The following is a 21,620-nucleotide window of genomic DNA, read 5'->3' as shown; positions in this document are numbered from 1 at the left end:
CAGAGTGGATGTAAAGAAAGAGAAAACAGCCTGAAAAGAAAAGCATAAAGTAAAAGGAGGAAGAAAATAACTTCTTTCACCCTTTGTGCTTTTTTATACTAAATTTCTTTTATTGTCCTCCACTATAGATTTTTCTAAGTGACAAAAAAGAAACAATATGCCAACATATTTGATTGTGCCTAATATCAACAGTAGACCATTTGTTTACCAACTAGGATGTATGTGTCCCTATAAGAATAGGTATTTTAAGGGGACATAAACAGAGAAGAGGATTCTGGTCCTTTTATTGTTGGCCACCCTGATGTTTGCAATCCTGTTCCACAAACATGGGATGGATTTATCCACCTGTTGCCATGAGAACAAACAAGTTAAGAACTTTGAACCCTAGCCAGGAAATCCCCAACGCTCCAACCCACTGAACCTTGTATTTATGGAGTCCACTTGATCAAATGATTCAATGTGAATGCACCGGGGTTCACTGGGATTGTTTTTAAGATTTCCAAACTATTTTTTTCTGTCTGAAGTCATGTTTCCACCAGCCCTGTGAAGCACCTATTTTTGTAACCGTTCAGATAAACTGTTGAAATCCTGTTTAAATTATGTCTGGGTGCCAAGTGTGCTTCTGGTTCAGCAAAATTGTCTTAGGCAGCAGCAGTAGGGGTTTTGAATGCAGAAATAAGCATGTACCCAAACTAGTTTGACAGTTTAATTATTTTTACTTTTTTTTACTTTCTGACAGTAAGTTTGTTGACCGCTCCTTGACCCCAATCTCAATTCTTTAACAGAAAGCTCATTCTTGTTATTTTTCAGTTGAGTCCTCTCAGAGACAAGGAAATTCTTTATGGCCTTTATTTATTTTCCATATGAGAATTGTGTGGCGGCTTGGTGAGGTAGGGGGACAATGAGACTATTGGGGTAGTATATGGTCATAGTGGGGGGTGTTAGGGAATGGTGTGATTATGTTGGGAGAGGGGATGTAAAGAGGGATGATCAACTTTAATAAAACTGTGTGTATGTATATATTATATATATATATATATATATAAGGCTGATGGGAGAACACTTTATGGGAAATGTGTTTGATGGTGTTGTTACATGTGTATTTAACATGCAGGTTACCAAATTGTGGTCTATATCGAGGCTGTTAGGGAGTTGGGTTGTCCCACTGAGACGGCTAATGACTTGTGCTCAAAAACATTGAAAGGACTTTATACAGTGATAATGACTCACTGTGTGCTAGCGATGCTGTTGTGTTTGTATAGTTACCTATCTTGACTCGCACTTCCTTGAACTGGTGAAGAGAATGGAGGAATTTCATTTGTGTTCTCACCATTGAACTTCAGGCAAGGCAAAATGCAAATCAAGGTGGTTGCTTGAGTAGAAGTTTGTTTCAATACATTTGCCTGTTGGAGAGTTGCGAGACTGGTTTTGTTTGGTAAATTGTAGACGTTTTATGCTGCTTCTGAGCTAGATGGCCAACAAGAGGTACCCGGCCTCACTACCCTGGAACATCTAGGTGGCAGGTAGCCTAATGGTTGGAGCATTGGGCCAGTAACCGAAAGTTCCCTAGTTCAAATCTACGAGCCATCAAGGTGAAAAATCTGTCTGTGCCCTTGAGCAAGGCACTTAACCGTAATTGCTCCAGGGTCACCCTGAGGGTGTCTTGGGAAGGTTAGAAATATGCAAAAAACACATTTCCAATTCCCACGTGTATTTACTTGGATAAATATAAGCACCCACTGAATTTTCACACCGGTAGCGTTTGCCGGCCAAAAGTACTTACCAACTCTGAACAACGTGCCGGACATAATTTGCAAACCAATTCTACATGTAGAATCAAGCTAAATTTTGTCAGAGGTCCACCAGTGGGTGGTCCCTAAAACGTACCGAACCTAGCATAATGCCAAATAATTGGGGGTTGATTTAGTCTAGTTTTGAACAAATGTATATTATCTCTTTTTGTTTTACTCAGGCAAGGAAATAATTGTTTAGTTCCCATCCCATAAGGGACAGGAATTGCTACTTCAATATTTATACGTTTGATAATATGTTAATATTTGTCAAGGAATGTATTTGATGCACTTGAGTCACGTATAGTGTTAATCACAAACTAAAGTCAATGAACTAAAACTGGTGTAAATGTTTCTCATGCTTGTGCCTCCTTTACAGTCATTGCTGTGAATGACAACTCGCATATCTTGTCTACTTGAAACGTATTGCCGTTAATATGCAAATGCAAGAATTGAGAACAACAAACTGCAGTTTAAGGTGGTTGGCATGTCACTGCTGAGTTTGTGAAGATTCTTTTTCACCAATAAAGCCATTTTTTTCAGTATCAATGTCTTGTCTGGGATAGGTTGGTGCTATTTAGGACTTAATTCATACACCTCATTCACCAGTGGTTTATTTTGGTGGACAAAGTAGCCATGTCCGTAGTCTGCCTCCACAACCGTAATTAACTCATTTGATTTATTTTTAGCATCTCGTGAGTTCATTACATGTTGGTGCTCAACAGTCAAGGTTATTTTCCATGGGAGTGGCTGACTGGATGGCCCACCCAATCACTTGCTGACTCGCACATGTCTTCTCTGTCCTGTTCAGCTGATGCAATTCTTAAGAGGGATGTCACTCCCTCCCTACATCTCTTTGCTCCTTATCCTGCTTGTTCCCTGTCCACCTCTTTTCCTCTCTAAGTTGTCCTATCATGTTCTTACTCACGCTTATCTCCATTCATGACATACCTTTCCCACATTACCTAGAGTGTTCGTGACTGTTCTTCAAAACAATAATTTAAGCATTCATTGTAAATATTGAATTTCTGTGTGCCTTAGCTTGAGCGAGTATGTTTGTCCTTTAAGGTAGACAGACTGGCAGGAAAGGTTGCCCTCCCACTTGTCTGTCTTGTATTGGTTAACAGGCAAACAAGTGAAGTTTAACTGTCACACCCTGGGTCAATGTTAATCAAACAGAACCAGACGCAAATGTAATGTTTCACCTAATCATCGACCCTATCACAGGTTATTATGGGTGTCAAACATACTGTAGGTTATGGGCGTCTGTTGTATATTTTTGTCCATTCAAAAGGGACTGCAAGAAAAACAATGTTTGAACCTATTTCACCAGTTTTGATGTAATTTTATTTTTTTACCCATAGTGCCATATGAATCTTTCCTAGTGATGTGATTTTACTTGACATAATAGTTGTTGAGGGCTGGAAATGTCACCCTCTGCCTATCAATGGACAGAAATAGAATGTGGCTGAATGAAGTAGCCTACCACACTTAAATGAGACCTTAACTTTGCAGTGAATGCATGCATGCTCCTGTGTTTTCACAGCCTTCTCTTTACCCCACAGCTTGAATACACAGCTGTTTTTTTCCCCAAATTCCCAAAACTCTTTCACATGACCTTTGACATAGGTTTCCTTTTGTTGATTTTGATTATTTATTTTATTTTTTTCTATTTCTGAACTGTCCCTCAAGGAATAGCTGTCCCCTTGAATGTACTTTAACTGGACTACTCTGAGAAGATTCTGTGATGTTCTTTTCTGTCACATGCACAGATTCAATTCACCATGTTAGCTTGAGCGAGTATGGAGCAACCACCATATCAGAGAAAATACAAATGAGTCTGTTCTGTAAAAAAAAATGTATGTTATTGATTTATTAAACCGCTGAAATGACAAGTCTTCAGTGAACTGTCACCTAGTAGGTATTGCCCACTTTGAAACAAACATTAACAACATTATGTAAAGATGCGGTGTCTTTGTATAAAATGACGATGGCCCATTTAAATTACGCACTTGATTTATTGGCAGGATGAGGTATCAGAGAAAGTCTACTTGATGTTCGGCAGATTGACATTACCTACACCTGATGGTAATTTAACATTTTTATCAAAAAAAAAATTCACTCTTAATCCTTATTTGTTTCCTGTTTCTGAATAACACAAATGTTTGACTTACATAATGTAAACATTTGAATGTTCTTAATAGAAACACCATAGTAGGTTTTAATTTGTTTATCCAAGTTAAATTGGAACTCAAGTTATGTAGGTCAAGAACACACTCTGGTTGATTTTGAGTGATGTAACACTGTTGTGGCAAAAAGGAAACGGAGTTGAGCTGAAAGCCACATCTTCAGTGTTGCAATAGTAGCCAACTAAAACAGCACCGGTGTGGCCTTTGTTTTGGGGCCTGGAAAATTACAGAAATGGCTGGTTAGATGTTTCTTTACATGGACACGTATGACTGATTCACACTTTGATAACCTCACCTCTGAAAGGTGGGGGGGATTTGCCTTCCAGGAAGAGTTTGTCCCGCTACTCGGTGCTAATGGGAGAGGGCAGGGTGGCTGTGGCATAAGACAACACATACTCAGTTTATGGCCTCCACATTTTTATGATGGCCTCATCCTACCCACCTCTCAGCCCTCTGACAAGAGACTTCCTCATTTCAACATGGATCTTTGTTTTGTGGGTTAGGATATATTTAGAAACACTATTTCAATCGACATACTTGCCATGTTATTTTTCTTGCCGCCTCAAACTATTTGGTATTGGTATTTCTTACATATTAGTTGTGGATGGCTGACTGAGACATGTTGTAACTTCCTATGTCTGTCTATAGGCCCACTGTGAAATGTTGTTCCATTTTCACCCCAATGGAATACTTGGCCAGCAGTCCAGGGGCAGATTGCACCAGTTGGGTGTAAAAAATAAAGTTGGTATAAAATGCTAGGTTGCACCAACCAAAAATAAGATTAGTCGTAGCTAGATCCGATGTAAACAATGTGCCTTCATGAGATTTTGATGCTTCCTCATTATGGTTGGTCAGTCATGGCAGATCTATACAATGATTTATATAAAGCCTGGATTGATAACGCGATTGAGAGGCTTGGAAGCCACCTGTCGGCCATATTGGCACTCCGGATTAGGAGCAGTCCTCCATAGGATGAATGGAATTCTACACTATTTCAATTAAATGTTTTGAGGGACTCGGGGACTGACAAAATTCCATGCATTTAACTATTTGTTGTTTGTTATAGTGGGGACAGTAACAGTACTCTCGACAACAAAAAATACTTTAAGGAAAATGTCTTTGCTCACAATAGAATTTAAACGTATGCATTAAGGTGTCTATAATAGAAAACGAATGTAGACATGAATAAACAAATTTTTATAGCTTCCAAAATATATTTTAGAATTGAGTGCCTCGATGGCTGCGAGCAGGGTTCAATGCAGCGCCCCCTGTTAGTCATCCAGGGGTTAAACACATCATTGATTGATTCTAAACTTTGCAAGGTATGTTCGTCACATCACAAAGCCCACCACTACGCATGCAAATTTGTCTCAACCACAACTGGATGGATAATTACTCTGGGAATGAATATCACTGAATGACGGGAGTATTCGAGTAAAGTAGGCTAATGCCATTGATCATGTTGTTACAGAAACTCCCAGTCATCCAACCGTATTAAATAGCGATAGGTGTGTGTGGTCAGCTATAATTTCGGCGTTTCTTTTTTTTATTTAACCTTTTAACTAGGCACGTCAGTTAATAACACATTCTTATTTACAATGGCAGACAAACTCGTGCGACGCCCTATGGGACTCCCAATTAGGGCCGGATGTGATACAGCCTGGATTCGAACCAGGGACTGCAGATGTGAACAGCAAAGGACGGATATGCAGTGCCTTAGACCGCTGCGCCACTCGGTAGCCCCAACTGTGCTTCTTGGATACAATTGTGGGGACTAGTCTTGATAAATCAATCAGTACTTTTTTTGTGTTTTCACAGAATGTCCGTTTTGGATAGCCAAATTGAGGTGAGTGTTTTTCTAGCCTCAAAAATGATTTGCTATTGGTATTTTATTACATGTTAGTTGTGTATGGCTTACTTAGGAAATTAACAAAGACACTTCTATGTCTGTCTTTTTGCCCACTGTGAAATGCAGACCCATTTTCACCCTAATGGAATACTGGGCCAGCAATCCAGCACATTTTACATCGGACGTAGAGTTACGACCCATTTACAACCAACTGGTGCAACCAGCCCCAGGAGGTCCTTTGTCCGAAGTGTCCTTAATCTGGTTTATGTATGGGGGTTGGTGTACCATTGGATCAGGCCCCTTTTCCCAATTTGCACCGCTTGAGGGAAGGGGTGCTTTGTTGTACCCCTCACCGGGTGACCGACACTCTGTATTGCGTGCATTGTCATCTTTTTGTCCCCTCTTCCTTTGTCTGGATTCTTTTTGTTTGTGAAGCCAATGGCCCATTCTGTCCCGATAGAGGAGACATACATACATCTCATTTTTGTGATTGCAACAAAAAAAACGTTGTGTAATGTTACAATAATGAAACATATAGATTTTATGTTTCCTTTTCGGGAGGGGGCCGAGCTGTTATTGCTTTGTAACATGGTCCCACACTCCTTAATGTACTTTTTTGGGGTCAATTCTAATGCATGGGTGCTGAATAGTGTTTTGGTACTTTTGATAATGTCACCTTCACATTATTAGAGCATTTGACTGTCACTGGGCTACAGGGCGATGTTTTATTGAGCGAAGGAAATAATGTTACAGGATGGCTTCATTTACCCTTTATGGACAGTTATATAACAGGGTTATAACGCATATTATAATATTTCTAATTTATAGCCTGCTATCCATAAAGCTTGATAAATTAAGCCGGGAACTAGTAAAAATACATTAGGAAACATATGGGCTCTATTTTACCCATCACAGGAAATAAGGGTGCTTTGTCAAATATGTTGAGAAGTTTGAAGAAAGACTTTAAAAATCAATCCCAAAAACTTGTGGGCTGGGTTTAGCCCAGTCTTGTCTTTCTCTGGGGTGGTCACGTGCGTTGGTGACTGTTTGTCAGAGTCAACGGCAGTGTATGATTGGCTTACAGATTTAATACAGGGCCCTCCCATAGGCTGTTGAAAACTACGTCTCTCGGATCAGCTGTTAGTGTGCCTCAACAATAACAAAGGGAACAGTTGGGACCTCGGAAAGGCTCGGACAAAGTAACGAACTGTGTTGCTCCGAATACAAAGGTCCATGTACTTAATTTCTTCTGCGAAGGAAACTTTTTTATATATATTTTCTAAAAGATACAATCTACCTCAAAGTCTTAAGGATTTAATCACTAAATATCAGTCCTTTGCTGTTCACATCTTTTCTTGCCGCAGGTGAGTTTTTTGGGGGGGTCTCTTTGTTGTCTGTTGTTCAAAGAACACGCAGTAATCTTTTGCAATTCAATTGTAGGCCATTGTTGACATGACATTATTTTCAAAGAACGGTTTAGCACAAACACAGCCTATTTCCACTGTTTTTATGCACCAACAATGTTTTGTGTAGCAAAAATAAGATTATCGGCCTGTTTTTGCCAAATAACAGGCAGACGGCAGTCTACTGAAAATGTATTATCATGGCAAGGTCTATCTATATGTCTCCCGATCTATTGAAGGAGGTGCTATTTATATGCACAAAACAGAATTGTACTTTGCTGGCAGATTAAGATTGTAAGAGCTGCGACCCGCCCAGGAGGTGTAGGGTTACGCTCTACACCCTCTGCTTGTATGCTAGTCAACAAACCATCCTGCAATCAAGACAGCCTACCACGATTTGAAGTTGTTATTGAACCCAAAATGTGCCGTATTTTGTTACTTTTGATGTAGTACCTTAACATTTATTTATATTTTCAGTGATTTATTTGTTTTATTACAGAACCAATATCAGGCATTTTGATCTGGGTATAAACCTCATGGAGAATATCCATATGACGTAATCGTTACGGTACTAACGTTCTCTGTTCCAAGGTGTCGACGACAGGCCTCCAACCAACCATCCAAACACCATACGACAAGAAAGTGAGCTCTCACACAACCTACCGTTTCATTTCGTTACTAATAATATACTGCCATTTTTATGGGCCCAATATCACGACGCCCCCCCCCCCCCCTCTTTCTTTGTGTTCTATCTGAATTGAGCCAGCGTTCTTGGGTAGGAAACAATGCATGCAAGCGATATTTTGTTGAGGATGAACAGGTGCAGGAGATTATAACCCAATTGCCTATTGGACATACTGTAGATTAAGTCTCATAGAAAAGCCCGCAGTCCCTTGACCTCATTGCACAGCTGTTCATTTTCGCTGAATCTTAGAAATGAGAGGATATTGAATCAAAGAACGAAGTGTTTGCATTCGCTTGCAGGACCAGGTTTCAGTTTCCAAGTTTCAGTTTGGTGTCTACCAAACAGCGATCTTGTCCTTTTTTGAACATTATCATTAAGAAGCTACTGCAGTTCTCAGCTTTTCAGATCTTACAAAACCACAGATCTCTAATTATTGGCTGCACTGCTCTGTATTTGTTTTCCATAAATGTGTACATGCATACGACTCATAGTTTACAATTGCACTGACAAATGTGGCTTCACAGCAGGAATTTAATGTTGTCTGGCAGAATAATGATTGTTGTGTATCAGTAATCCTGCTTCAGGTCAGGGGTCATAATCTATGACCTGAAGTGAGTGTAAAGGCTGTGCTGTATCCCTGGTGTGTCCGTGTGGGGGTAGTAGTTCACTTTATCAGCAGAGGAAAATGCTGTCTGGCTTTTTACACTCTAGTCAGTGGGACTGGAGGTCTAATTGCAAAGAAAGGTCAGGCCTTTACCACCAATACTGGGCTGTATGGTCACAGAGTTGACCCCTAGGTGAAGATACAGCACTATAGTGTGTGTTCTATAAAGGACCACCCCTATCAGTGAACAAGCTGCTAGGTTACAGGTCTATTAAGCCCACACATATTTGGCCAGTGTGTCTATGTCAGTTGGCAGCTAGGTGGTGATGATGGGTCTATTTCCATAATTGCCTTTATGAGGGATGTCTGGTAGATAGGCAAATGATACCCACACCTGTAAACATTTACGACCACATGCGGTGCATCTTTGAAGTTTGTGACAGTTGTGAATGATCTGGCTACCCTTTTATATGTTTTAATTATCGAGTATTAGAAATTTAGAAAATCTGGTTTTGGCAGAGAGTGTTAATATTGGACTGTCCTTTCAAACTAGTAACCCAGAAATAAACACAGATGTCCTTCCAGTTCAGTCTGACACATGTTTTCCTCCTGCCAATTGCCCAAAAGCCAAAGGATATTTGCATGCATCTCCCCCCTCCTTTTTCACACAGGTCTTTATAAGCTCATGTATATGGTCTCAAATGTGTCACTCAAGATCACAACAAATTATTCTCTCTTTCTCCCCCTCCCCTTTTGTCTCTCAGGTCCTTTGTAATTTTTGCACACGTCGAGGTGAGCTATGACCAGACTTTGCACGGCTCCCCTCAGATGATAGACATCCGTACCTTATTGAAGCACTTTAGCACCTGCAGCTGATGACCAAAGTGCCTGTTCCCCACCCTCACCCCGGTCCTCGCACCACTCAGCCCCCCCTTGGTCCTGCCGCACCCCCCCAAGGAGTCCCAGTATGTTCCAGAGGCTCACCAGCGTCCTGTTTGGGGACGATGTGGAGGAGGTGAGTGGGGGAGGCCCTGGAGAACAGGGCTTTGGCCAGAAGGAGGAGGATGAAGAGTGGATCCTGGTGGACTATCTGGGTGAGTTTCAGAACATACACAGACACACACAAAGGAAACCTTCATAAACAGTCAAATACACACTCTAAACACAAACAACCCCTCACACACCATAACCTCCTGGTATTCATGTACAAAACGTTTCAGATGGGTTCAACAGTGAGCATCATTTCCATACAGTCACGTGGTGGGAACTTCACTGCCTTTTAAAAGTCAACACTGATTATTTGATGCTGCAGCGATTGTTTTTCCATGTGTGCATATTATCAGATATATACATATCATCAGCATCTAAGAACTGACCTTATCAAACTGATTGGCTATGCAATCCTTGGGTGCCTTATTGTCTCCATAAACCACCGTTTTGTGCCAACACAACCTAAGTTCACCTGCATTCACAAATGCAGACACAAGGATGCTACTCTAAGCCCTGGCAAGGTTCCCAGTATCCATACGCACAAAAACACATACACGTGTGCCCAGACACACATGGTTCTACACATATACAGTATATAAATGCCGCTCAATAACACACACACACACTTGTTCATTGGGGAGAAGGGAGTGCATTCACCCCGTCTGTACCTGATACATCACATCTCATATTCCACAAGTGTGTGAATATTCAAGGTGTGAGAGACTGAATCCTGCTGGCCCACTTCTGTACGGGGGAGGGAGGGGGGGGGGGGTGGTGGAAGGGATATGGGGCAGTATATGGGCAATATGTCTGTAAACGGGTCAAACAAAAGCATGAGGGGAGGAAGATAAAAATAGGCCCGGTAGAGTTACCCTTCTAGGCTCTGAGGAGTGAGACGTGTGGGCAGACAGCCCAGCAGAATTCCCCTCCAGAATTGCCACCAGTCGGTAACGCAGTCTATGACCCAAACCACCTGGGACTAATGCATTCATAGCGTTGTCTATCATGTCCATTATTCGTTATAGGACTTGTATTACATATGTAGCTCATGGCCTCTTACGACCACCTTTGGAAATGCATTAAGGCTGAGAATGTGTTCATAAACCATGTGACACATCATTCATTACAGATGTTCCAGGTAAATGCTTAAATGCCTATAAAAGCATTCATAATGCTTTACGAACAGGTGGTTGATATATTACCCTATAGTCCAGCACTCTGTAGCCTTACCCAAACTGTTATGTGATCATATAACAGTATGATATAATAATGATTCATCTGATCACAGTGAATCTCTAATATCAGATGATACATGGAATCATAAACCCTTTATTACGTGTCTGTTTTATAGAACTGTTAGAGTGAATGCAGTAAGCAGAGGTCAGATGTTTTGTCTCTGAAAGCGTTGAATAATTCTTTCCTGCACAGGCTGCAGTACCATGACCTATTTTGCAGTAGGGATTGATTCCACACGCTTAAAGTGTGTGCTATTTAGTGTGTACCCGCTGTATTCCTAGAACACTTTAACAGCTCAAGTTGCGCTAGTCTCCTACTTCTTCTAAACTGCCAATCTATTATATCAATAGCGTAGACTGCTTTCCTTCCCCCGTCCTACGTGAGCACACACATACAGTATACACACACACACAAACACGAGGTGGATGGTGGGGTGAGAGGATTACAGGTTCTAATTGGCCTTACAGAGACAGTGATGAGGGATGTAAGCTGTTTTAGGGTTCTGCTGCATTGCTTGGCAGCTAAGCGTGCGGATCACCCTGAAGGTGTGTGTGTGTGTCAGCATGGATGAGATTTACTATTTGTATTTTTTTGAGTTAACAAGGTGGCTGCACTGCCGCTGACACGCGTGACAGAGAAAGATGAGGATGGAAACTGAAGTGTCCTTGGGAGTGGGTGTATTTCTATCACACACAGACACCGTAACACAGCCACACACTCAGAAATGAACACGCTCTGAGGAACACAACACATCTGTACACACTACATCTGAAAAGGAAAGAGAGGAAACCTTTCATGATCATACACACACGGGAACACATCCAATACACACACACACAGTTACACACAAAGAACACAGTTACACACAAAGAACACAGTTACACACAAAGAACACAGATACACACAAACATGCACACACTCAGCTGTTTGTCAGAGATTCTGTCCAAAAAAAGACAGACAGTCAGCTTTAAACTTTGGCCAGGAATTAAGTTTTGTCCAGACGTCTGCAGGCTATTTTTAGTATAATGGGAACCCAAACAGCAATCTGCTTGCTTTGATTCCCATCTGGTATCAAGTTGCTTTTTCCGTCATACTTCCCATATGGCAGTGTATTATTCTGACCTATTCGTGCACTATTTACAGTAACACCACCAAGTCTCAAAGCAAGACATGCTGTATTGCCCAGGGATGCAGTGAATACAACTTCTCGCTCCAGCCAAACCACCTCATTTAACTTGATTAGATTTATTCAATTGAAACTTAGTTTCTCTCCTAACCTTTTAAGCAGCATCACGAGTTGAGTTAGTTAGCTAGTGGAAAAACATGTTTTGGTGCATTCTAGAGACTGTAAAGCATTTGGCAAAAGTTTGTTAGAGGGAGTTGCTGATGCTGCTTGATCCTATGAGTGACAGCTCTTGCGCACACACACACACTATAGTATTGTGGGTCAGGCATGTTATTCTGACCGATAGAACACTGCTCTGTGCCTGTAGGGCTTTGACACCTATACGTCAGGGGAAAATATGTTTTTGTTTTGATCGCTAAAGCCATTCTCTCTGTGCCACATTGCCCCCTAAAGTCATGTCATGGTATTGCATATGAGTTGTCATCCCACCCAGGTTGGCCTCAAGACCATCATATTGCATATTTTGCTACAGGGAGTTTTACACCTTTTTTATCACCAATTATAAAACTCAATGGTTGTAAAAAAACATTTTCACACATACCCTACATGCTTTTGTTGCAAACAAACTTTCCATTTCTTATTTAAATGTAAATTGTGCTGATGTATCCTAACCAATCCCTGCCTTTCTCCTCAGCCGAGGCCTGCTCCAGCCCCTGTGGTGATGGCCTGTCTGAGGTGGAACTGACTTCGGAGGAGGAAGGGGACCTTGTGGTCGTCCCCTCTCCCATCGCCAGCTCCCCCATCCGCTATGCCTCCTGCACCTCCCTGGACTCCACCGCCGACACCGAGGATGGGGGTCCCGAGGAGGAAGAGGGGGGTTTCCAGCGCCTGGAGGCCTGTTCTCTAGAGGAGAGCTGGTTCGTTACTCCCCCACCCTGCTTCGGCGGGGGGAGGAGGGGCAAGCCTATGGTACTGGAGACCAGCCCCCTGGAGAACCTGCTGATAGAACACCCCAGCATGTCTGTGTACACCACCCACTGTCCCCCACGACTCTCCCTCAACCTCCCCCTCCCCCTCTCCCTCAACCTCAATCTCTGCCTCCCCCCCGTTGACACACCTGCCGCTGTGGGCATGGAACCGGGACGACGGTCGCTTGACACCCCCTGCCACAGGTAGGACTTGTTGCTACAAAAATACTGGCAGTAGTGTTACAGCACCTACATTTTGTGAATTTCCCATGTCTTCTTATATGGGCAGAAAACGTACATTCTTGTTAATCTAACTGCACTGTCCAACTTACAGTAGCTATTACAGTGAAAAAATACCATGCTATTGTTTGAGGAGTGCACAACAACAATATTTTATCACGGCAACTGGTTTGATACATTCACCTCTGAAGGTAAATAATGGACTTACATTCAGTAATCTTGCTCTGAGGGTCCCAGAGATAAAATGTAGCATAATTTTGTTTGATAAAATAAATGTTTATATTCAAATGTAGGAACTGGGTTCTACAGTTTGAACCCCTGCTGTCTGTGTAAAAGTTAGTGTGTAAGCTAGTGATCCATCATGTATGACATTCCTGGGAGTGTGTAAACAAAAATGTTGTATTACCATATAATTTTGTATGTTCTCTATAGTTACAGTGGGGCAAAAAAGTATTTAGTCAGCCACCAATTGTGCAAGTTCTCCCACTTAAAAAGATGAGAGAGGCCTGTAATTTTCATCATAGGTACACTTCAACTATGACAGACAAAATGAGAAAAAAATCCAGAAAATCACATTGTAGGATTTTTAATGGATTTATTTGCAAATTATGGTGGAAAATAAGTATTTGGTCAATACTTTGTCATTGCCAACAAAGGGTATATAACAGAGGTCAAACATTTTCTGTAAGTCTTCACAAGGTTTTCACACACTGCTGGTATTTTGGCCCATTCCTCCATGCAGATCTCCTCTAGAGCAGTGATGTTTTGGGGCTGTTGCTGGGCAACACGGACTTTCAACTCCCTCCAAAGATTTTCTATGGGTTAGAGATCTGGAGACTGGCTAGGCCACTCCAGGACCTTGAAATGCTTCTTACGAAGCCACTCCTTCGTTGCCCGGGCGGTGTGTTTGGGATCATTGTCATGCTGAAAGACCCAGCCACGTTTCATCTTCAATGCCCTTGCTGATGGAAGGAGGTTTTCACTCAAAATCTCACGATACATGGCCCCATTTATTCTTTCCTTTAGACGGATCAGTCGTCCTGGTCCCTTTGCAGAAAAACAGCCCCAAAGCATGATGTTTCCACCCCCATGGTTCACAGTAGGTATGGTGTTCTTTGGATGCAACTCAGCATTCTTTGTCCTCCAAACACGACGAGTTGAGTTTTTACCAAAAAGTTATATTTTGGTTTCATCTGACCATATGACATTCTCCCAATCTTCTTCTGGATCATCCAAATGCTCTCTAGCAAACTTCAGACGGGCCTGGACATGTACTGGCTTAAGCAGGGGGACACGTCTGGCACTGCAGGATTTGAGTCCCTGGCGGCGTAGTATGTTACTGATGGTAGGCTTTGTTACTTTGGTCCCAGCTCTCTGCGGGTCATTCATTAGGTCCCCCCGTGTGGTTCTGGGATTTTTGCTCATCGTTCTTGTGATCATTTTGACCCCACGGGTGAGATCTTGCGTGGAGCCCCAGATCGAGGGAGATTATCAGTGGTCTTGTATGTCTTCCATTTCCTAATAATTGCTCCCACAGTTGATTTCTTCAAACCAAGCTGCTTACCTATTGCAGATTCAGTCTTCCCAGCCTGGTGCAGGTCTACAATTTTGTTTCTGGTGTCCTTTGACAGCTCTTTGGTCTTGGTCATAGTGGAGTTTGGAGTGTGACTGTTTGAGGTTGTGGACAGGTGTCTTTTATACTGATAACAAGTTCAAACAGGTGCCATTAATACAGGTAACGAGTGGAGGACAGAGGAGCCTCTTAAAGAAGAAGTTACAGGTCTGTGAGAGCCAGAAATCTTGCTTGTTTGTAGGTGACCAAATACTTATTTTTCTGATATGTTTTTCTCATTTTGTCTGTCATAGTTGAAGTGTACCTATGATGAAAATGACAGGCCTCATCTTTTTAAGTGGGAGAACTTGCACAATTGGTGGCTGACTAAATACTTTTTTGCCCCACTGTATTTACTTGAAAATGTATCATTTGACAAATTCGGCACATTTGGGCAGACTTGATACAAAATATTGTCCAGTATTGCAATGCTTCACTGGATCAATTGGAAACGTTGCACACACACTGCTGACATCTAGTGGCCAAAATCTAAACCGTGCCTAAACTGCAATATTATATGATGGCCTTTCTCTTGCATTTCAAAGATGGAGTTTTTTTTTTGTATTATCTTTTACCAGATCTGATGTGTTATATTTGTTAGATGTTAGATCTAATATGTTGTATAATATTATATTTTGGGGGTGGCAGGTAGCTTAGTGGTTAGAGCGTTGGGCCAGTAACCGAAAGGTTGCTGGATCGAATCCCCGAGCAAGGCACTGTTCTCCCGGTAGGCTGGGTTTTTTGTTCTTATCTGACTTGCCTATTTTAAATAAAGGTTCATTTTAAAATTGACATAAAAAAAAATATTAATCCTACATTAATTTCACATTTCCACAAACTTCAAAGTGTTTCCTTTAAAATGATATCAAGAATATGCATATCCTTGCTTCAGGTCCTGACAAGTAGTTAGATTTGGGTATTTCATTTTAGGCGCAAATTGAAAAAAGAACATGGATTAACCAATCCAGCCCCCTTCCTGTCTCCCCCTATAGGCCAGAGACGGTAGTGCAGTGCAGAGCCGGCCTCCATGCTGTCTGCTATGCGGCTGCCGTCCCAGGCCTCCTAGACCAGGCACAGCAGCATGGACGACTGGCCCAAAGGGTACGTGGCGCCGCCCAGCACCAGCTCCTCTCCCGCAATGCCCTGCGCCGCCTCAACCTGCTGCGTACTGGAGGGGCCAAGCAGGTCAAGACCACCACCACCTATCTACACCAGCCTGGCCAGAGGCATCTCAACTACTGAGGTCCTGGCCCTATCCCTTACCCTCCAACCATCAATTCATCCATCTGTCTCAACCTGGATCCACGAAAAGAGTTCATCCTGCAACATGCTCTCCATCTTCCCTCCATCCACCGATCCTCCACTCTGAAATGAAGAGACGTGATGAGGACTCCTTTAGAATAAATGCCATAGGTCACTTTACTCCGCCGCAGGTCCCCACCACCACATGGTAACTGGGAGAGACTGGTTCAATTAGATATTACACCTGTGGCGACACTCTCCGCTTTCACCCACTCTGCAATGGTTGTGTGGTGTCATAGTGTGGCTGTATATGCTGCCATAGAATGGTTGTGTGATGTCATTGATTGATATCATGGAGTTGCTTATATGCTGTCGTAGTGACATTGTAAGTGATGTCATTGAGTTGTTGTATGCTGTCATAGAGTGGTTGTGTGCTATCAGAAGAGGGTTTGTGGCTTAATAGAATGACTGTGATGTCTTTAGAGTAGGAGTAGGCATTTAGAAAAGGAAAAGTCTTTCACTTGAAATTAGGACAGTTTAACAAGGTTGTTTCTCATGCCCCTCCAATGAAATTGCTTCCTCTCTCACTTCATGGCAAACTAATGTAATTTGTCATTCTGATGGCCACAACTTACTTTTCAAAATCATCACCTCCCCTCTCTTGACTATGGGTGAACCTGCCTTGAACTTAGTAATTCAGTACTTTCACAATATTGTTTGAGAAAATGATGGTCAAATACTGGGTTAAATATCACTAAACGCCTTGTTATAATAGTAGAATTTAAGATAAAAATAAATAAATGTAAAATGTATTTAAAAAAAATTCCATAATATTTTTTAAAAGAAAAAAAACGTATATTACATATCAGTATGAAGTTAGTATGAGTGTTTATCTACATAGGTATGTTTGTAAGCGGCGGTTTGACTATGTTAGTGTGTGATTTGTTGCATGGTTGTATAGCGCTAGTCTCCAGATGTTGAGAAAACAGAAGAAGAAAAATGTTTTTGTATCTTCTCATATTGTTTGTTCTAAATCTGCAGTCCACTTCTCAGGGTCATAGCCAATCACCTTCACACTTTACTAAAATGCAGATTACTTGACGGATGTTAATTGTCTTTGTACATACTGGAGCCCTTCCAAATTTGTCATAGTGTGCTTTGCCTTGTGGTAATGTTTGTGATCAATGATTGACCTTTTAAAAGAATTGTGTGCGTCTCGATAAAATAGAATTTGAACGTTTGCTTGTCCAAGGACTGTGAAAATGAACTCCTACTCTCTCAATCGACTGTTATAACCCACCAAAATGGAGTGAAACCATTAGTCTTTTTAATTTTAGTTTGTGTTTTTTTTCTGTGTACTTTCCATTGTTTTGAGTTAGATTTTTGACCTGTTCTTTATTTGCTTAGTTACATAACTTAGTAATATTATGTTAAAATGTCAACCAAAAAAGTAGCAGCAAACTCTAACCTTGCAATAGTTTATATTACTATTGTTTTTGCTTTTACAGTATATTCTTCTTTACTTTAACAATGTTTGCAAATTGAAGACTTGTGTTCTGAAATGGTCAAGTTTGTGACAACATGAATCTGTGCACTGTAGTGGTAAGAAAGCACAGAGACAACTCAAACACCCAAATAGCCTATTTTAGTTTCACAGAACCTCTAAAAGTCAAGTATCCAGGGCAAACTCAATCATATTACGATAACCTGATATTATGACCTAATATCACCTGTTTCTTTGTACTTATTGGGGGAAATACACAGTACATACATGCATACATACATACTCCGATGTATTTAGCATGGTAGCATTAAGAAGCAGTAAGGTGGTTTTGTGTGGTTTTGTCTCTATCGTTGTAAACTGATTTATAGTGAAGTGATTTAAGCCTAGCCATTGTATTGTGTTTTTTTATTTTCAAATTTCTCCGATTGCAAATCATTTGACGTGTCAATTTTTGTACTGCATTGTTGTGACACGGGCAACAGAACGAAGGGAATGGAGGAGATGGCTATGTCCTCATTTTTGATGTGTGCTGGAAGGAGCCATTTTGTTTTGTCCTCGGCTGTCTGTCTGAGCTCTTTGATAATAACAGGGATTTGTATTTTGTTTTATGCCTTGAATTTGTTGTGGATCACGTGCCTTCCAGGTTAAACAGTATAATGACAATGCATTAATGAAGAACTTGAACTGTTGTCCAAAAGGACAACACATACAAAAGAAAATCAGCTATGCACACAGGAGGTAGCTTCTCTTCGTGAACCACCCAGCCCATGTACAGCTTTTATACACAAATGTAGCAAACCCGTTTTCTCCTGTGGAAAATTTGGTGGCATTTTTTTTTTTTACTACGTGTTAGACTTCTGCTTTGGTTTAGTTTACTGGAATAATACAGCACTTTGCCAAAAAAAGTGTAGGAATTTGAGCGTTAACTGTTATTTATCTACTTAACTGATTGCATTATTTGTATTTTGGACGGATGAGAGATCAATTCACTCTGTTTTTATGGTCAGCAAAATTTGCAAATGAGAATGTGGTAGTCTGTTCTAAAACTGTAATACATGATCTGTTGTCATGATGTAAGCCACAGTCTACAATAAATGTTTTCATACACATACTCTTCCGTTTCTGTCCATTTGATCCATTTAACCTTTATTCTACCAGGTTTATTCAACTAAGATGACATGTCTTTTGCAAGAAAGACCCACAGCCAGGCTGGACTTAATTTCCAAACCTAGCCCTTTATGGGACTGAGCTCAAATGTTACTTTCAGTATGACATTCTCATGAGTTCTGAATGAAAAGTACGTAACTGCTTTGCACAGCAATATTAAAGCATAATAAAACGATTAAAAGATGGGCTTCATCAAACAATTGAGAACGAGTTATCACAAATGTTTGACCAATCACAACAGAGCAAAGTAGTTGCCAGGAAGATCTTCAATAACTATTACAAACAAACAACTGATTCAACACTTCAGAAAACAAACAGTGACCCAGAAAACAATAACTCTGATAAAATAATCCTATACACTTGTTTTAAAGGCCACAACATTGAATAATGATTGTTTATTGTGTGTTGAAATCGGAGGGGTATGCTACAAAGTGGAATCCAAATGTTGATTTTTTTTTTAAAAGCTCAACTTTATGCTTTTGGTTGTTGCAAGCTTATATATTAAAAAAAAATGCCATGTAATTCCTTGATCCTTCTTTACTATATACGGTATAGGCAAACATGGTTTAGTAAGAAACTGTGGTATAGGTAGGTATACAGTGGGGCAAAAAAGTATTTAGTCAGCCACCAATTGTGCAAGTTCTCCCACTTAAAAAGATGAGAGGCCTGTAATTTTCATCATAGGTACACTTCAACTATGACAGACAATTACATTTTTTTTCCCCAAAAAATCCCATTGTAGGATTTTTTATTAATTAATTTGCAAATTATGGTGGAAAATAAGTATTTGGTCACCTACAAACAAGCAAGATTTTTGGCTCTCACAGACCTGTAACTTCTTTAAGAGGCTCCTCTGTCCTCCACTCATTACCTGTATTAATGGCACCTGTTTGAACTTGTTATCAGTATAAAAGACACCTGTCCACAACCTCAAACAGTCACACTCCAAACTCCACTATGGCCAAGACCAAAGTGACCTATGGCATTTATTCTAAAGGAGTCCTCATCACGTCTCTTCATTTCAGAGTGGAGGATCGGTGGATGGAGGGAAGATGGAGAGCATGTTGCAGGATGAACTCTTTTCGTGGATCCAGGTTGAGACAGATGGATGAATTGATGGTTGGAGGGTAAGGGATAGGGCCAGGACCTCAGTAGTTGAGATGCCTCTGGCCAGGCTGGTGTAGATAGGTGGTGGTGGTCTTGACCTGCTTGGCCCCTCCAGTACGCAGCAGGTTGAGGCGGCGCAGGGCATTGCGGGAGAGGAGCTGGTGCTGGGCGGCGCCACGTACCCTTTGGGCCAGTCGTCCATGCTGCTGTGCCTGGTCTAGGAGGCCTGGGACGGCAGCCGCATAGCAGACAGCATGGAGGCCGGCTCTGCACTGCACTACCGTCTCTGGCCTATAGGGGGAGACAGGAAGGGGGCTGGATTGGTTAATCCATGTTCTTTTTTCAATTTGCGCCTAAAATGAAATACCCAAATCTAACTACTTGTCAGGACCTGAAGCAAGGATATGCATATTCTTGATATCATTTTAAAGGAAACACTTTGAAGTTTGTGGAAATGTGAAATTAATGTAGGATTAATATTTTTTTTAATGTCAATTTTAAAATGAACCTTTATTTAAAATAGGCAAGTCAGATAAGAACAAAAAACCCAGCCTACCGGGAGAACAGTGCCTTGCTCGGGGATTCGATCCAGCAACCTTTCGGTTACTGGCCCAACGCTCTAACCACTAAGCTACCTGCCACCCCCAAAATATAATATTATACAACATATTAGATCTAACATCTAACAAATATAACACATCAGATCTGGTAAAAGATAATACAAAAAAAAAACTCCATCTTTGAAATGCAAGAGAAAGGCCATCATATAATATTGCAGTTTAGGCACGGTTTAGATTTTGGCCACTAGATGTCAGCAGTGTGTGTGCAACGTTTCCAATTGATCCAGTGAAGCATTGCAATACTGGACAATATTTTGTATCAAGTCTGCCCAAATGTGCCGAATTTGTCAAATGATACATTTTCAAGTAAATACAGTGGGGCAAAAAAGTATTTAGTCAGCCACCAATTGTGCAAGTTCTCCCACTTAAAAAGATGAGGCCTGTCATTTTCATCATAGGTACACTTCAACTATGACAGACAAAATGAGAAAAACATATCAGAAAAATAAGTATTTGGTCACCTACAAACAAGCAAGATTTCTGGCTCTCACAGACCTGTAACTTCTTCTTTAAGAGGCTCCTCTGTCCTCCACTCGTTACCTGTATTAATGGCACCTGTTTGAACTTGTTATCAGTATAAAAGACACCTGTCCACAACCTCAAACAGTCACACTCCAAACTCCACTATGACCAAGACCAAAGAGCTGTCAAAGGACACCAGAAACAAAATTGTAGACCTGCACCAGGCTGGGAAGACTGAATCTGCAATAGGTAAGCAGCTTGGTTTGAAGAAATCAACTGTGGGAGCAATTATTAGGAAATGGAAGACATACAAGACCACTGATAATCTCCCTCGATCTGGGGCTCCACGCAAGATCTCACCCGTGGGGTCAAAATGATCACAAGAACGATGAGCAAAAATCCCAGAACCACACGGGGGGACCTAATGAATGACCTGCAGAGAGCTGGGACCAAAGTAACAAAGCCTACCATCAGTAACACACTACACCGCCAGTGACTCAAATCCTGCAGTGCCAGATGTGTCCCCCTGCTTGCCAGTACATGTCCAGGCCCGTCTGAAGTTTGCTAGAGAGCATTTGGATTATCCAGAAGAAGATTGGGAGAATGTCATATGGTCAGATGAAACCAAAATATAACTTTTTGGTAAAAACTCAACTCGTTGTGTTTAGAGGACAAAGAATACTGAGTTTTATCCAAAGAACACCATACCTACTGTGAAGCATGGGGGTGGAAACATCATGCTTTGGGGCTGTTTTTCTGCAAAGGGACCAGGACGACTGATCCGTCTAAAGGAAAGAATGAATGGGGCCATGTATCGTGAGATTTT

General features: G+C 41.3%; 1 protein-coding gene across 3 annotated transcripts; it reads left to right on the top strand.

Annotated features, from left to right (window-relative positions):
* Positions 1-6,954: 6,954 nt before the first annotated feature.
* On the top strand, positions 6,955-18,549 carry LOC110513844 (tumor protein p53-inducible nuclear protein 1). Of its 3 annotated transcripts, none has more exons than XM_021593541.2 (5): positions 6,955-7,192; positions 7,823-7,873; positions 9,285-9,614; positions 12,567-13,044; positions 15,685-18,549. In XM_021593541.2, exons 3-5 carry the CDS (start codon positions 9,488-9,490, stop codon positions 15,932-15,934), a joined length of 855 nt encoding a protein of 284 aa, XP_021449216.1. In that variant the 5' UTR covers positions 6,955-7,192; positions 7,823-7,873; positions 9,285-9,487; the 3' UTR covers positions 15,935-18,549. The 3 variants fall into 3 exon arrangements, with proteins under 3 accessions (XP_021449216.1, XP_021449217.1, XP_021449219.1); XM_021593542.2 differs by having other exon boundaries at positions 6,963-7,192; positions 7,731-7,873; XM_021593544.2 differs by lacking the exon at positions 7,823-7,873 and having other exon boundaries at positions 6,963-7,192.
* Positions 18,550-21,620: the final 3,071 nt, after the last annotated feature.

The sequence above is a fragment of the Oncorhynchus mykiss genome, chromosome 3, assembly GCF_013265735.2.
Source record: "Oncorhynchus mykiss isolate Arlee chromosome 3, USDA_OmykA_1.1, whole genome shotgun sequence".
NCBI classification, from domain to species: domain Eukaryota; kingdom Metazoa; phylum Chordata; class Actinopteri; order Salmoniformes; family Salmonidae; genus Oncorhynchus; species Oncorhynchus mykiss.
The sequence above is the reverse complement of the archived record's forward strand: the minus strand, read 5'-3'. Positions and strand labels throughout refer to the sequence as shown.